Source organism: Cucurbita pepo, chromosome 3 (genome assembly GCF_057944985.1).
Source record: "Cucurbita pepo subsp. pepo isolate OVF chromosome 3, ASM5794498v1, whole genome shotgun sequence".
NCBI classification, from domain to species: domain Eukaryota; kingdom Viridiplantae; phylum Streptophyta; class Magnoliopsida; order Cucurbitales; family Cucurbitaceae; genus Cucurbita; species Cucurbita pepo.
The window spans coordinates 231,792-248,277 of NC_141800.1; the positions used below are offsets into that span (position 1 = coordinate 231,792).

The window sequence follows — 16,486 nt, forward strand, 5'->3', positions numbered from 1 at the left end:
ATTATCTTCTTAGTGTGGGGTGAGCACAGTGATAAGATTAGTTTCGAGTGAGGTAAACTTCACTCTAATTTATTATTGTGTATGTAAACCATTAAAATACTTCCATTAAATAGAACTTTCGTAGTTATCAAAGATGGGATGAGTGCTATTTCCAAATATTATTCGAATAATTTTCATGATGGGTATGACAAGCAAATCTCTCAATATCCATGAAAGTCCATGATTAAAGCAAATAGAGCTTTATATTTGTGGAAAAAAAATATTTTGCTTTACCTTGTCTAGGACGCAATTAATCTTACTAGTTTGAGACGAAAATTATTATTGTAGGAGTCAGAGAAAGTTTCAACAGTAAAATTCTAAATTTGATGAGATTCTTTAGAAATAAAAAATACATTTCTAAACTTTAGAATATAACAATTTAGTTTTAAGTTAAAACTCATATTATTTAATGATGTAGATTTGTAACTTGTAAACATATCTGATCTCTAATTAATTTAAATTGCATTGGATTGTAAAACTAATATTTATGATAGAGACTAATTCGTCACATACAAATGTTCATTCTTCTATTCACAATAATCGGCTGAGAACATTTTGCTAAAACTATGTGCGCTACAGAGAACGACTTGCAAATGTCACTGCTGATTAGTTCATCTTTAAACTACTTAATAACTGATGTTTTTATTAATTTTAAATAGTTTATTCACACATTGTGATGAAGTATCCCGTAGACAGAATCCATAAGAAACTAAATAAATACACATTTTATTCATAGATAATATCATTTGGTTACCTCACCAGCCAGTGTGCAAAATTTCGCATCAGAAAATCTTGCAACTGTTGGTAGGCAGAAAACATATTAGAGACGGCTTCTTTTGGCGAGAGAAGCAGGCTTGAAACTGGCAACACCTGTGATTTCTCTGCCGGTTACCAACGTGTTGATGTCGTAGGTTCCTTCGTACGTATAGATTGGTTCCAAATCGCAGAATGCCTGAAAAAAATAGCATCTTAGTTTCTAATTTATAAGCAAATTTTATAGATTATAGTTGACAGACTAAATTTGTAATTGAAATTCAAGCTTGAAAGATAAGTAATTACGTATTATAGGACCATATTTTAAATCAGAAACCAAAATCATTTTCCGTCAATATATGACATAAACAAGAAAGTGAGTATTTGCAAACCTTTGCAACTAGAAAGTCAGATAAAATCCCATTGCCTCCAAGCAACTCACGTCCTAGAGCAACGGTTTCCCTAGCCCTCAGAGTGATCCATGCCTGATGCCAATATAAGAAACAAATATTAATGAAAAGGGAGGCAATTAATTAATATTCATCAAGTTATTTTAGTTTAATCCTAAGCTCTAACCTTCCCCAAGCTAGCTTGACCTGGAGTCATCGTGCCCTTTTCATATAATTTACAAAGTCGCCAACCCATGAGGAACATTGCTTGAACATTTCCCAGCATGAGGACAAGTTTCTGTTGGTTAACTTGAAAAGCTGCTAATGGTGCTCCAAATTGTTCCCTCTCCTTCAAATATCTGGATTGCTTGGACATTAGAAATATAATGCCTAGATTTTGCAATTAATAGATCAATTAGAAGAAAAAGGGTAACAAAATGTTTGTTATGCCTACCTATGGCACATGTCATAAACGCCCATTGCTATGCCAATGGGCTGCCAGGCAACCATTACACGTGAAACCGCTAAAACCTGCCACATAGAGCACTAGTTATAACTATAGAACTAGTAAAAATGTTGATAAAAGAAACTAAATTCAAGAAGAGATATTTTTTCTTAACAGGCCAATGAATTGATTTTCAGATTTTCCATCACATCAGTGAACTTCAACATGTACTGTGAAAGTATTTGGCATACCAATCGTTCATACTTTTTGGTCACATTTCAAATCATACACGAGCATCCCCAAATCCCTTGGTGTCATATTTTGAGTATGAGAAAAAGAGAGATGAAATTTTTTATCAAACAAAAAGGTGGGAAACAGAGTAAAATCTGAAAGTATCCACTGAATCTTCGTTTACTTTATCGATCAAAATTAGAGGTTAGAATATGAAATATCATGGAAGCCACTGACAATGAAATACCCCATTTTATTAAGAGAAATAAAGAGACGACAAATAAGCAGGATGACTTTTTTTCTAACACATGCATACAAGCTGAAATGTGCAACAAGACAAGAATAAGATGAACATTTAAATATATATTAAAAAAAAAAAAAAAAAAAAACTTACCTTATTTGTATCCTTGAATGAATTTACACCAGGTAACCTATCTTCATCGGGCACAAAAACTTTATTCATCACAATGTCTCCATTTTGAACGATCCGCAAACCAATTTTATTTTCTATCTTTGTAACCATCAGACCAGGGGAATTTTTCTTGATTATAAATCTGGAAGGCCAAAATGAAAACCAGAATCCATGGAAAAAAGTTACACGGGTAAAATTATTGCAAACGCAAGTGCAAAAATCATATCATAAGTTGTGTTCTTCTTGTTGCCACCTTTTGATTATTCTTAATTTTTTCTGAATAGTGCACACGTGCCAACTCAAGAAGCTAGAATCATTCAAATGATATGACCCAATGAACAACCAGTATAACACATTTTTGTGAGTAAATTTTGGATTTTTAGTTGCTCCTATATGGCGTTTTTCAGGCAGAGTCAGCGTGTGACATGTAACATGGGGAGGTGTGAGTGTAGCACGAATCTGCAGACATCTTAAGTACTAATGTACACATGAATGATGTGCAAACAGCTTACCAAGGGAGGGTGAAGAGAGGGCATCTTGGAAGTATTGTGGACATCACAGAGAATTTAAACTTTCATGAGTATCACAGGGAGGGTACTCAGTTTGCTGTTTACAGAAATTAATTCTAAAAGATACGTTCTTACAAATGATATTGACTAGAGGGGAACACGCAATGCAAAAAGTTTCAGAAAAAAGTTGAGAAATGGGGAATCATCTGCATGTGTCATACATTTTTTTATGTAAATACTTGACGATCACTGTAATAAATGATAGTGAGGAGAATTTATACCACCTTGCACTTACCCATTTATTTCATTCGTAATTGTATTCCTGGCAAAAATAACCAATAAATCAGCAAACGTACTGTTTCCTATCCAGCGTTTTTTCCCCTCTATTAACCAACCTCCTTCAACCTGGTTGTCTCGATGTCAAATAAATATAAAAAGTTAAAAACGTTTAACTATGCCAATTATTGGAAAGCCATTCCTACAGTAAAAAAAATGACAGACAAGAAAGTAAAGAGCACGAAACCTTTGTTGCTGTTGTTCTTAAACCACTGGCATCACTTCCATTTTCAGGCTCAGTCAAAGCCTAGAAAAGGGGAAAAGAATTGTTCAATTAACTGAAAATTAAGCACGCCCTATGAAATTGATATCAAGTTCAATAACAATCCCCTTACCCAACAAGCGATAGTGTCCAACTTTGCCAAGGAAGGTAAATATTTCTGCTTTTGCTCCTCCGATCCACATAGAGCTATTATTGAGGATTAATAAAAATTATATGAAATCTTGAACACTTAAGCACCTAACGTCTACTACAACAACAACAAAAAAAAAAAAAAAAAGAAAAAAAAAAAAAAAAAAAGAACTTGTACGATAACGTACAGTTCCAAGAGTATGATAACTGAGAGGTAATTCAAAATACTTACCTATAGTGAGCATTGCCAGGGATGAATGCACCAGGATGAAAGTGGAACAACTTGCATCAACTCTCGCTACTTCAGCAGTAGCAATAGCACTTCCAGTAATAGTCATACCAGGACACTCATAACCCTGATAGGCCCAAAAAAAAAAAAAAACTCAGATATATTGAAACAATTTAACGTAGATTCAAGAGTTGAAACAGAAACAAAAAGCAGGTACCTTGATCGTACCACCAGCAATGCACAAGTTACCAAGCTTTGGGATAACGTGAAATGGAAACTCTGCCTTCTCCCAATACTGACAAGGTAAAACTTCCAGATCAACAGACTTTAGAATTGTAGTTTAAACAAGCAAAAGAGACATAGCATAGACCAAACAGAACTAGACGGTGAATTAGCAGCCGATACAAAGGCCAACTTTTAGTATGTTTCATTTCCTTCAAAGAGACACGTGGGAGAAAAATAGCACCTTTGTCATAATTGGAGCAATTTCTTTTTCCATGCACTGTCTCACTTTTTTTCTGAGAGCTTGCTCCTCAGGAGTCAATAGGTCGTTGAACTGATAGTAGTCCGATACTGTAATTATACAAAAGCAAATTTCAAGAATGGGGAAATAAACAAACAAACGAATTGAAGGATGACATTGAACCAGTAAAAAAGTTGTTTCAACACTTATGAGAGCAACTGACCCTATTACCCTTGGCTACTAGATCCCGAATGTGCAGTGACCGGGGATCTTTAAAAATACAAAAGCAAAAAATCTGAGTGCACAATTGTTAAAAAAACTTAATGAGCCGTGGTGAAGTCAAGTATACGTTGGGAAGAAATGACTGGAGTTACACCAAATGTAAATGCATGAGCTAAAGCCTAACAGAAATAAAGATGATAGTCGGAAATAGAACTAGAAGCAGTGGAGGTTAAGAATTCCAACCGGAAGGAGGAAAGACAGATGCAGCAGTTGCTTGAGGGAACGCAACAGAAACATCCAGGGCCGGTGAACCGAAGTAAGCACTTCTTGCATTCTTGTCCTTATCATCTGCAATAATTCATCAATTTTACAGAAGAGTAAGAGGCCTAATAATTCAAACATCGGAAACATAAATAATTAAAGAACTCTCGACTGCACGCATAGAATTGAATGGAATTTGATGGTCAATTTGTTGGCAGAAGCATAATCACAATTAAAACAACGCTCAAAAGCCCAACATGACGTAAAGTGTTAATCGAGAATTTGTAGTAACCGGCAAAAATAAAATTAATAATTTTCCCCCCTTCTACAACAACCGATCAAACATATTCAACAAACTAATTTCCTTGGGGAAAATGCACAATCACATACATACTACTATCAAACTCAGAGGATCTTGAGAAATCGGGAACCAATCAAGTAGATGAAATGGAATTTCATTCTAATGTACGAGTCCGCCATAACATGTCATCAGATAAAACAAAATTAGCTACGACATGGATCAAGCATCAAACCAAATGTAAACAAAATTGTATACTAGAAATCATAAATTCTTAGAACAAACTCGTAAAAGATTCGAGGTCAACGAATCCACCTCACCTTCGCGATTCATCTTGGTGTCAACCGTCATGATCAAGTAGATAGAAGCAACGACGCTGAAGTGAGCTTGAGAATTGTAACCACCTTCGTATTTTAATAATCGGAGCACGACAACGGAGAAAAAGGAGAGCGATGGAGGTAACTAAGAACTTTCAAACCCGTGAGAAAATGGTGAAGCGGCGATCTGAACTGGTAAAAGAACACGAATGAACCATGTGCCCGCCTTCCTGCAGAAAGATAGGAGTTATAGGCACGCCATTCAAGGCTATCTATTGAGTTTTTTCTTTTTTCTTCTTTTGTTATGTTCGTTCCGATTTAATGAAATTACGAAAAGTGATAAATGGCTTTAAATAATTTAATAAAAATAAAATGTAATTATGCTTATAATATATATAGTTCAAATTTAATTTAATGAAGATTATTCACATTTTTTATTATCTAGAAATCATTCTTCCTTCAACAATATTCTTTTATTTTAGTTCATAATTGTGAAAGTAGTTGATAATTTTTTCAATTATTATTTTAGAGCTTTGAATTGGGAGTTTTCATTAATATATTGTATTTAGTTTTCAAACTATTTAAAGAACGGATAATTGATTAAATTATAGTTTCCAGAACATAAATTAGGTCAAAATTGAGTTAGAAGACAAAAATAAATAAAATAATAATAATAAAATATTTGAATAAAAGAAGTTTTTAGAGAGTTTTGATACCTCACGTCTTTTCAGATACACTTGCAAATGTAAGAATGAACTCATGGGTATATATTTGCAGATAATGGGGTATGTTTTGACGCTCATTAGAAGCTAATTTAATTTAGTTTTTTCTGGCCCCGATATGCTAGTAATTAGGTTTTGTTGTATAAGATTTTTTTTTTCTTTATTATTATTATTATTATTATTATTATTATTGCAAAATCAGTATAATCTTTTAACAATATTTTCGTTACAAAAACAAACCTTCTTTGTATTTTTACTTAAAATTAAAACTATAAAATTCACAGTTAGTTCGACATTTCTCACATGTTTGTTGCTGTATATGTTAAATTTTATAGATATAAAAAATAGAATTTCAATATCTAAGAATATTTGAGTAGATAAAGAAAATTATAAAAAAATATTTAAATTAACGATTAAGTTATTTTTATTTAAAAACTGTTATAAATTTTATTACTGCTATTTATTTTTATATAAAGGTTAAGGGATGTTTTATGGTGACGTCAAACCCTCTAATTTACGCGGATATATCGAGGGAGGAAGGAAAGAAAGGGAGGGACAAAAATAGTATTAATAGGTGGCGTTCCGCGCGCGAAAATTAAATACATCCAAGGAGAAGATACCGTAGAGAATCTTTGAAAGAGAGAGAGCAAGTTGAATGGCCCTTGACTTGAAATTCGGGAGTGAAAACCGATGAATTCACTTCTTCAGCTGTCATCGGAATGATCATTGATCGGATTCTATCTAGGAAGAAATCGTCGGAGTCAAGTTGATCGATCATGTTTGCCAAGCGATTGTTGCAGAAGGCCATTCTCCATTCTCAGGTATTGACTTCTACCTGGTTCTACTTCGACAAGAATTGCCGTATTCGAATTCATCAATAATGCACATGACCTAGGGTTTTAATTTCCTTGCTCAAAATTGATGAAATCTGAAATATGTTGCGGCGACGAATCTTCATCTTAATCTTAGCGTATGTTTCAATGCCCTGTCTATCTTATGAAAAGGATCTTGAACAAGATATATTCCATTTGATCATGTAATCTGCGATGCTATAGAGGCGACAATATATCGCAATTTAGGGAACTAATCTTAGCTTATATTTTGTACGTCTTGGTTAAGTCACGAGCGAGGAACGGAAGATATTTTCGTTTCACCTTGGCACAAATTATAGGTAATACCGATCAATTAAGAAACGGAGGAGATATCGTTTTTTTTTTTTTTTTTTTTTTTTTCATTTCTCATTACTGCTCTAAACTAAACGCGCGATTTCCTTGGCGGCTCATTTTTCACGCTGTGGTATCTTTTTTCGTGCAATGTTAGCTATTTTATGCTTGATCCTGAGCCGTCGTCAATGTTTAACTAATCAGAAACGAAATCATCATTTGTTTTCATATTTTCTCCATGTAGCATGCTGTACTGCGCGGTAGTTTAACTCCGGAGGACTTGGATCTCAGAGTCACGGTTCACTCTGGCATTCCATCAACCGCATCAATTCTTGCTTTCGACTCCATCCAACGGCTACTGGCCATTGGAACACTGTGAGTTGGTCGTCTGTTAGTTGTAAATTTTGATGAACATGAAAGTTAAAAAGTGTTGAGTAGCTTGTCACCTGCATCTGAACTATGAATAGTATGTTTGCCTGCTACTGGCCTATCTTGTACATTATGCGAGATAATCGTGATGTTATCCTGTGGAATTTATGGCACCTTGGATGAGTGAGGGTTTGATTTTTGATGTATATTAGTAGAAATCTAGAACAGGAAAAATGAAGACATCGTTTCAGCTGAATGAACTTTTCATGCCAGGGATGGAAGAATAAAAGTGATCGGTGGAGGTGGTATTGAAGGGCTTCTTATGTCCCCAAACCAATTGCCTTACAAGTACTTGGAGGTAAATTTTCTGCAGTTTTTAAAAGTGAATTATAAACTCACTTCTTTCCTATTTTAGCAGCAATGGAACTGATTGGGCATTCCTTCTTACAGTTTCTACAGAATGAGGGTTATTTAATTAGCATCTCCAATGGCAACGAAATTCAGGTATTCAATCTTCATTAACCAAGTAGTTTTGTATCCTTGATAACCACGATGAGACATCTTCATATCCATATCATGAATCTAGTTAATAACAATTTTAATCCCCACTATTTTGTTTACTCCGGCCTTGTATTCTTAAGTTTATATATTTGAACCTCAATACCATTAGTAAGACAGCAGGTTAAGTTGGTCTTCAGTTTTATTTCTATTCCTGGTTTTCTATAGCCGTTTTTTGAGGTAACATGAGGGAATGACTCTCTGCAATCTTATCAGAAAGTAGTTGATTGGGATTTGCAAGCGTCCACAAATTTTATTTCTCAGTAGCAGAATATTTTCGGTTACTTATTTTTGGTGGCAAGGCACTGCCGTACATGTTTAGGTGGATGCACGTTCATCTATGCTAGAAAATGTTTCAGTAGTTATTCATTATTTTTCATGGCAGGTCTGGAATCTTGACAGCAGGTCTATAGCATGCTGTTTACAGTGGGAATCAAATATAACTGCATTTTCCATCGTCAGTGGCTCCCACTTCATGTATACCAACCTCCATTGCATCATCTCATTCAGCTTTCAATTGGCCAATAACTGGAAATCAATCTGTTCAGCCATGATTTCACAAAACGAAAATAAGAAATTATTCAATAACATGCAGGTATGTCGGGGATGAGAATGGTCTTCTGTCAGTTATCAAGTTTGATGCTGAAGATGGAAAACTTCTGCAGTTGCCATACCTTGTTTCTGCAACTTCTATCAGTGGTAATAATGTCTGTTGTTTCATTCAGTTAGAGACATTATTGTCTAGTTCATCGAACTACATGATATATGCTTCTGCTTCTGATCCGTTTATGTACAAATGTCCTGCTTTATGTATTTCATCCCACTAGGAAATTCCTTATTACAAGGGTGATTTTTTAAAAAATGAACAAAAGTGAAAATAGTGAACTGTTGAATGAGCAAAGTGTATTAACTCAGATGTTTGGTGCATCGCTTATGACCATACACTGTTTTTTCCACTTTTTTTTGGCCCATAGATGTTGCGGGATTTCCATTTCCTGATGTCCAAACCTCACCTGTCATTGGAGTTCTTCAACATTCTTCTATTGGGAACAGGTAAGATACTTGCACGGAATGAATAAACTTTATTAACTTCTTTGCTTTTGGATTTGAAATGTTGGTACTAAAGGTTATTCTTCTTTGTACTGCCAACAATGAATAGTCAGATGTTAAACTCTGTTTTTAGATTGAGTTGGTATGTTGCCTGAGAAGCATAAAAATGGTTATGGGACAAACATTACATGAATATGATGATTTATGAATTCTGAAACATTTAGGACCAACTGTTTCTTATTTAAACAAATAATTGGACTCAAGTATGACATGTTAAATATTTCTTTTTCACCATGTTTTGTATTTGAACACAATTTTATTTTTCATACTTAAATGTCATATTTAAAACTTTGATGTTTGTAGTGAAAACTAATTACATAATTCTACTGATACAATATTTTATCACAGTAATTTGTTCTTGGTTTTAAAAAACTATCTTTAAAACAAAATCTATTAAGCCTGTAGTTATATCCTTAAAAATAATTCAAATGCTCTCCTTTGGATACAATTTTTCTTCTTTAGTTTTTTCCTTTTCTTTTACGTGAAATTATTCTAATTTCAGTTTGTAATATTCTCAGTGTTTTGATAGCATATGCTAGTGGCTTGTTTTTACTTTGGGATGTCTCAAGAGGTCAAGTTCTTTTTGTTGGAGGCGGCAAGGACCTGCAGATGAATGACAGACTTGATGAATCATCGAGCGAAGTGGATGATAACCTTCCAATTGATGCTTTGGAAAATAGTTTAGCAGAGAAAGAGATAAGTGCTCTCTGTTGGGCATCCTCCAATGGATTAATTCTTGCTGTGGGATATATAGATGGAGATATCTTGTTCTGGAAAACATTAATTACCGCTTCTGGTAGTGGTCAACAAGGTTCGCCATCATCTAAAAATGTTGTTAGATTACAATTATCATCTTCAGAGAAAAGACTTCCTGTTATTGTCTTGCATTGGTCTGGAAACGGTAGAGCACCTAATGATTGTGAAGGGCGGTTATTCATCTATGGTGGCGATGAGATAGGATCTGAAGAAGTTTTAACGGTGTGTTGTTCTATTCTAACTTTTCCACATTGCCTTTTCATTTCTATAGCTCCTTTGTATACGTGGATGCAGTTAATGAATAAAAGGATAATGCTTGCCACCATTCACATTTGTAGCAGTAATTAAATTGCGAATGTCTTTTTCACTTATACATCCACTGGAAGGCTAAATTTGTTTTGTAGAAAAGGAGAATTTTCATTTCTTTGATTGCATCGTTCGCTGAATGAGACTTGTGCAGGCAGATATTTAAAACCTTAACTTTCCCACTATTTTAATACTTTTTATTAACTTTTGTTGGAGTTCCTTCATATTTTTGTGTCGTATTTGTATATTTATCGTTTATATATTGAAGATTTTTTTTTTATTGGTAGACGTTCTTTTTTCTATATAAGAAGGCCTTGTATTTGTATTTGATTCATGATATAGAGAAGGTATGCAACTATTTTACTTTTCTACCCAAACTTCAACTACTTTCTATAGAAAATACAATGTTCTCTGCTTTTAGCAATGGAATATGAAAATGCCTCTTGGAATCATCAGTATAAATAGCTATGTTGGTTTTATGTTTTGACTTTCTCAACAGGTTTTAACCATTGAGTGGTCACCTGGAATGGAGGTACTGAGATGTGCGGGTCGTACAGAGATCAAACTCCATGGCTCTTTTGCAGATATGATCTTGTTGCCAAGTTCTGGTGCTGCTGGGAATGGTCCCAAAGAAGAACTTTTTGTGCTTACAAACCCTGGGAAACTGCACTTTTATGACGCAAGTATGCTGTCTTCAATAATAGATAAAACAGACAGCAAACCACTCATCTCTCCATTGGAGTTTCCTGCAATGATACCTACATCCGAACCATCCATGACCACGTCAAAGCTTATTAAGTTGCCCAATTGGGGATCCTCGACAAAGATTTTATCTGAGGTATTGTATTTGTTGCCTTATATTTGATCCTCTCTCTTCTGCTGTGTGTGTGCCCTCAGTTATACACCCTTGACTTCAAGTATTTTTCCTCTTAGCTAGCATTGATGAAGCTTAGTTCAACAGCAATTCAAGCTCGTAGTGCAAAGTGGCCATTGACTGGAGGAGTGCCCTATCAGTTACCGACAATGAAAGATGATAAGGTTGAGAGGGTATACCTAGCAGGTTATCAAGATGGTTCTGTACGCGTTTGGGATGCAACTCATCCTTTATTTTCTTTTATATGCCATTTAGATGCTGAGGTTAGAACTCCCCATAATCTCCCCTATTATTTTTCTGATAAAAGAAAATGATATAAACCTTCTTATTAATACTTGAAATTTGGCAGTTGGAAGGTATAAAGGTTGCTGGTTCAAGTGCTCCTATATTAAAATTGGACTTCTGCTGTGCTACTACTTCTTTAGCTGTTGGCAATGAATGTGGTCTGGTTAGAAATCTTTTGTTGTTTAGATGAGATTCGGCTCCTAAAATTCTTTTGTACTTACTGTTTCCTTGCTAAACTAACTGGATAGGTGCGGATTTATGACCTTAAAGGCAGTGCTGATGACAAAAATTTATACTTTGTTACCGAATCCAGACGTGAAGGTATTTAATTTGTTAATTCTCTTCGCCCCCCCAGGGGGAAAGAAAAGAAGCTTTGCTAATTGTAGCAAAAATATTTTTCCCCATGCTTGCAAATCTCAAATGGAATTTTGAAACTAGACCTCGCTATTTACAGAATGGATCCTGCATGCTTAATTAAAATTTCATTTTCATGTGAACTATTATCGTCAAAGATTTTGAGAAACCAATGTTTTGTCAAGGTTAAAATTTGGATTGGTTGGAGAGTCGTTGATTATGTGAACAGTTGAGCATGTGCACGAAACTTCAACCTTTTTCAGCATATATAAAAACAGTTCAAGGCAAGCTTGTAAATGGTTAAATTTTAGGTTGCTATACCTCTGATGAGTTGTTTCAATTCCAAAAAATTGACTTGTGTGTCTATTTTTACTAGAAATCAACTATTAATAAACATGGTCAACTTATTCCACAGTTCATAGTCTGCCTCAAGGCAAAGGACCTCATTGTAGAGCTGTCTTTTCTCTCCTAAATTCCCCAATTCAAGCATTGCAGTTTTCTAAGGGTGGAGTTAAACTTGGTGTGGGGTATGGAAATGGTCGTGTAAGGATTCTCCACAACCAAACTTCTTAATTTTACTTGCTTATAATAGGATCTCTGAGCCTGCGTTCTTTTCAGATTGCAGTGCTCGACATTTCTTCATCATCAGTTTTATTCTTTACGGAGGGCATATCTAACTCAAGCTCCCCCATTATCACAATGATTTGGAAAGGAAATTTTGCTGTAACTCATGGCCCTATAAGGAGCCCCAAGCACTCAGGGGCTAAATCTGCAGATGATTGTGCTGAAGAACCGTTGTTTATATTAACCAAAGATGCAAAGATCAATGTTTTTGATGGTACTGCCGGAAACATGATCAGCCTTCGGCCGTGGCACTTGAAAAAGGAATCTGTTGCGATTTCAATGTATGTTATAGGCAAGTATTATATCCATCTCCGCAAGATTATAAGAAAATAAAAACTTTGGGCGTGTGTACATTTGTCGTGACAAGATTTTTTGTTGCTGTATCCAGAGAGTGGTATTTCTGTCTCTGGATCTCCTGATGAAAAGGATAATGAGGAGTCATCCCAAAATCCTACTACCAAAAGTGAATGTAATCTAGGCAGTGGTTCTGCTGGATCAAATTTGCACGAATCCCAACATGATTCTTCTGCAGAAGAAACACGCCATGCCGAAAAGTTTCTTGATTCATATGTTCTACTTTGTTGTGAGGATTCATTGCGCTTATACTCGGTCAAATCCATAATTCAGGTTCTTCTATACCTTTTTTATCTTTTCCTTTCTTTCTTTTTGGTTGCTTCAGTTTCTAACTAAATGCTCTCATTGTGACAGGGAAATAATAAACCTACTCGTAAAGTGAAGCAGTCAAAATGTTGTTGGACTACTACTTTTAAAATCAAAGAAAGAGATGTCGGATTAGTATTGTTGTTTCAGTCTGGTGTTATTGAAATAAGGTAAGGAGCTAACCTCTTGCACTTGATGTGCTAATGTTATTAGACGTGTAGACTTGATTACCACATTTATGCCAACGCACTCCTACCAGATTAGATATATAATTTTGCTCATTTATTAGTCATATAAATTTAGGCAGTATTGCTTTGCTGTTTGTTTGATGGTTGCTGCTGATTCCAAATTTTGACTAGATCGTTGCCAGATTTAGAGTTGCTGAAAGCAAGCTCCCTCCAATCGATTCTAATGTGGAACTTTAAGGCAAACATGGACAAGATTTCAAGTTCTTCTGAACAAGGGCAGATAGTGCTGGTATGCTTGCAAGTATACTGTTGCATATATATAATATTCAGTCAGAAAAGTGAGTGTTGGAACATTTAGCAGTTTTCACGATCTTAAAGGTTTATTTGGAACATCCTTGTGTTAATAGGCCAACGGGGGCGAGGTAGCTTTTCTCTCTCTGTTATCCAAGGAAAATGAGTTCAGGTAATTTGATGTTTTGTTAACTGGCATGATAGAATATTAGTTAAATCGTGAAAGAGGATTAAATAGTTTGCTGTTTTCAGTATTCCTGACTCCTTGCCTAGTCTCTATGATGAAGTTGTTGCTGCTGCTGCCGATGCTGCTTTTAGTGTTTCATCTTATCAGAAGAACAATCAGGTTTGAACAGAATATTTGCCTTTTCCTCTTAAAGCGTTTAATATTTTCACTCACCCTCAAGTTATAACGGTGTTACTGCAGCTTCCGTCAACGGGGATATTAAGTAGCATTGTCAAAGGCTTTAAAGGCGGGAAAAAGACCCCTACCGTAAATTTTTGCACTTCCCGTGAATCTTATTGTGCTCATTTGGAGGAAATATTTCTGAAGCCTCCGTTCCCAGATTCATCATCCTCAGCTCTTAAGAATACCGAGGAAGTTGAGGAACTCACAATAGGTTCTGCTCTAAACAAATCCCATAATCCACACTATTGTTTCTTGCCGATTTTTTTGGTCATCGTTAACTTTCTTTTTGAAATAGATGATATTGAAATAGATGATATTGAAATAGACGACAAACCACCACCACCAGCATCTACTTCATCCAAGGATGTTAAAGGTATAACCAAACTGAACCCAAATCTCATAAAAAGGAGAGGAAAACAGATAGGCAAGTAAACTATGTGCTGTCTGTGCAGAGGAGAGGAGAACAGATAGGCAAAGATTGTTTGGAGATGGGGATGATGATTGGAAGCCTAAAACTAGAACAACTGAAGAAATTTTAGCCACATACAAATTTTCCGGGGTAATTTCAAATCAGAATTATACTTTGATTCTGGTATTGATTGTTTTTTCCTCTTCTAATGAACAGTGAAATGTAGGATGCTTCGTTGGCTGCTGCACATGCGAGAAACAAACTCTTAGAGAGGCAAGAAAAATTAGAGGTATGTATCGGGTTGCTTCATGCATAATCTTCTTACCGGTTTCTCAGAAGTTTGATTTGATAGGAAGATGGAATTGCTGGACTTAGATATTACTTCAAGAATGAAATCAGTAAATAGTAAAATAAAAACCAAAGTGGAACGAACGTTAACAGGATACAAATTTGTTGGCTCGTTTGATTAAGATTTAGGAGAAAGTCTTGATGTGAATACCACCTTGGTGTTACAAAGTGTCTTAAAATATTTTTTATTCTTTCTAAAAGTGTTTTTAATTATACATTTGGCATTTTTTAAACAAATGTGTTTTGGTTTTACCACATTTAATAGGTGATTCAATCACACACATTTTTAGATAATCATTTTTTAAATTATCAGCTCTCTCATCCTTCTTCAAGAAAGAGTTTTAAATGAATTTGAATATTAGAAAATGTTTTATTATTATTATTATTATTATTATTATTAACTACGAAACAGACTCAGTATGTTTAAAAAGAAAAAACAAACATTTTCAATAAATTAGCAAGTGAAGGGAAATCCGGCCCCCATTTCATTCACGTATTTGCATGGGTTTCAGCATTATGAGTTACTTTATTACCCATATCCGATGCTTTCATCTCACAAACACAAGTAAAAATTCATGTCGCACTTTGCGTTGTTGATGTTTTGTAGAAACTGAGTAAGCGCACAGAAGATTTGCGAAATGGCGCAGAAGACTTTGCGTCATTAGCAAATGAACTTGTGAAGACGATGGAAAAGCGGAAATGGTGGCATATATGAATGATTAAACCTATATCTGAAATAGGTGTTTCATACTTAATAGGTATATATTTCTTCACAACCGTTCTTTCCCCTTCATGCCCTTCAGCTTGCCAATTAGTCACCAAAGGACGAGATGGCAGAGAGAACGTCTATTGTGAACTTGGAATCGACACGCACACTCACACTCACTCGCGCTCATTGGTTGAAGTGGCCTGAGAGTTGAGTTGCTTAGGAATTGCAAGTTTTCAGCCATCCGAATATGATTTCCAACTGGTGATTGTCAGAATTGTAACTTTTTCCATCTTCGTGTGAGTAATTCTTCTTATCGTGTGAATATTCGAGAGGAGCCCATTTGGCAGGTTGAGTTCGCAGAGCTCCGGTGAAGGTTAAGAATGTTCTGGATGGATGCGAGAGGCCCTCCTCGATAATCAGAAGAGAGTACGGTAATATCCCCTTCCATTTTTATACGTGTTTATTTGTATCTCGTAACTGTATATTTCGGATTATCCCCGAGGAAGTAAGCTAATAATTTGTTTATATTTCGGATATAAAAACACTAATTAAACATTTTGACTTTATTATCTAATTACTTTTATAAATATTTTTCATTACGTAGTTTTAGATCAAAAGAATTTGGAAGATATTGTTTTAAATAACTAAAAACACGAGTAATTTACAAAAATTACTTGGAACTTTTTAGACTTTTGAATAATTTTCAGTACACAGGTTTTGCTTATGGATTGAATTGGAATTTTTTTTTCTATGTTCGGTCTGGATTATTGCCTCTACTTAAAAGATTATTTATTATTACCAAATTTTGTAGTACGAGGAATTGCACTACCATCATTTGCCATTTTTGGCGAAGATGTGGAAAGAGAGCGTTTTTTTTTTCCTGCAATCCGTGGGGAAAAGTCAGACGACCATTTACTTGTAATTCTTCATTATTTAAAAAATTAAAATAAAATTATTTTTGCAGTGAGACAATTGTTAATGACAACTTCAAACCCAGCTATCTTAAAGTGTGCATAGAGAAATTGTTTTCTTAATAAATCAAAATTTCTACAGATTAAAATGATTTCAGATGAATGGTATTTTGAAAAAAAAAAA

At 34.9% G+C, this 16,486-nt stretch overlaps 2 protein-coding genes across 2 annotated transcripts; one reads left to right on the forward strand and one right to left on the reverse strand.

Annotated features, from left to right (window-relative positions):
• Positions 1-655: 655 nt before the first annotated feature.
• ACX4 (acyl-CoA oxidase 4) lies at positions 656-5,536 on the reverse strand. The gene is made up of 13 exons (XM_087122752.1): positions 5,260-5,536; positions 4,624-4,728; positions 4,162-4,268; positions 3,913-3,990; positions 3,699-3,822; positions 3,450-3,523; positions 3,302-3,361; positions 3,074-3,183; positions 2,252-2,411; positions 1,636-1,712; positions 1,369-1,540; positions 1,185-1,277; positions 656-991 (listed from the first exon to the last, which is right to left on the reverse strand). The coding sequence occupies exons 1-13, from the start codon at positions 5,288-5,290 to the stop codon at positions 860-862; spliced, it is 1,323 nt and encodes a 440-aa protein (XP_086978878.1). The 5' UTR covers positions 5,291-5,536; the 3' UTR covers positions 656-859.
• Positions 5,537-6,510: 974 nt separating this feature from the next.
• Positions 6,511-15,965, forward strand: LOC111790864 (uncharacterized). Its single transcript, XM_023671970.2, has 24 exons — positions 6,511-6,799; positions 7,386-7,516; positions 7,784-7,868; positions 7,961-8,014; positions 8,454-8,545; positions 8,664-8,767; positions 9,043-9,121; positions 9,697-10,156; positions 10,740-11,078; positions 11,174-11,377; positions 11,464-11,562; positions 11,648-11,720; positions 12,169-12,296; positions 12,372-12,669; positions 12,766-13,004; positions 13,086-13,207; positions 13,397-13,514; positions 13,633-13,688; positions 13,769-13,862; positions 13,944-14,136; positions 14,236-14,298; positions 14,378-14,484; positions 14,561-14,623; positions 15,290-15,965. Exons 1-24 carry the CDS (start codon positions 6,755-6,757, stop codon positions 15,395-15,397), a joined length of 3,354 nt encoding a protein of 1,117 aa, XP_023527738.1. The 5' UTR covers positions 6,511-6,754; the 3' UTR covers positions 15,398-15,965.
• The last annotated feature ends 521 nt before the right edge of the window (positions 15,966-16,486 follow it).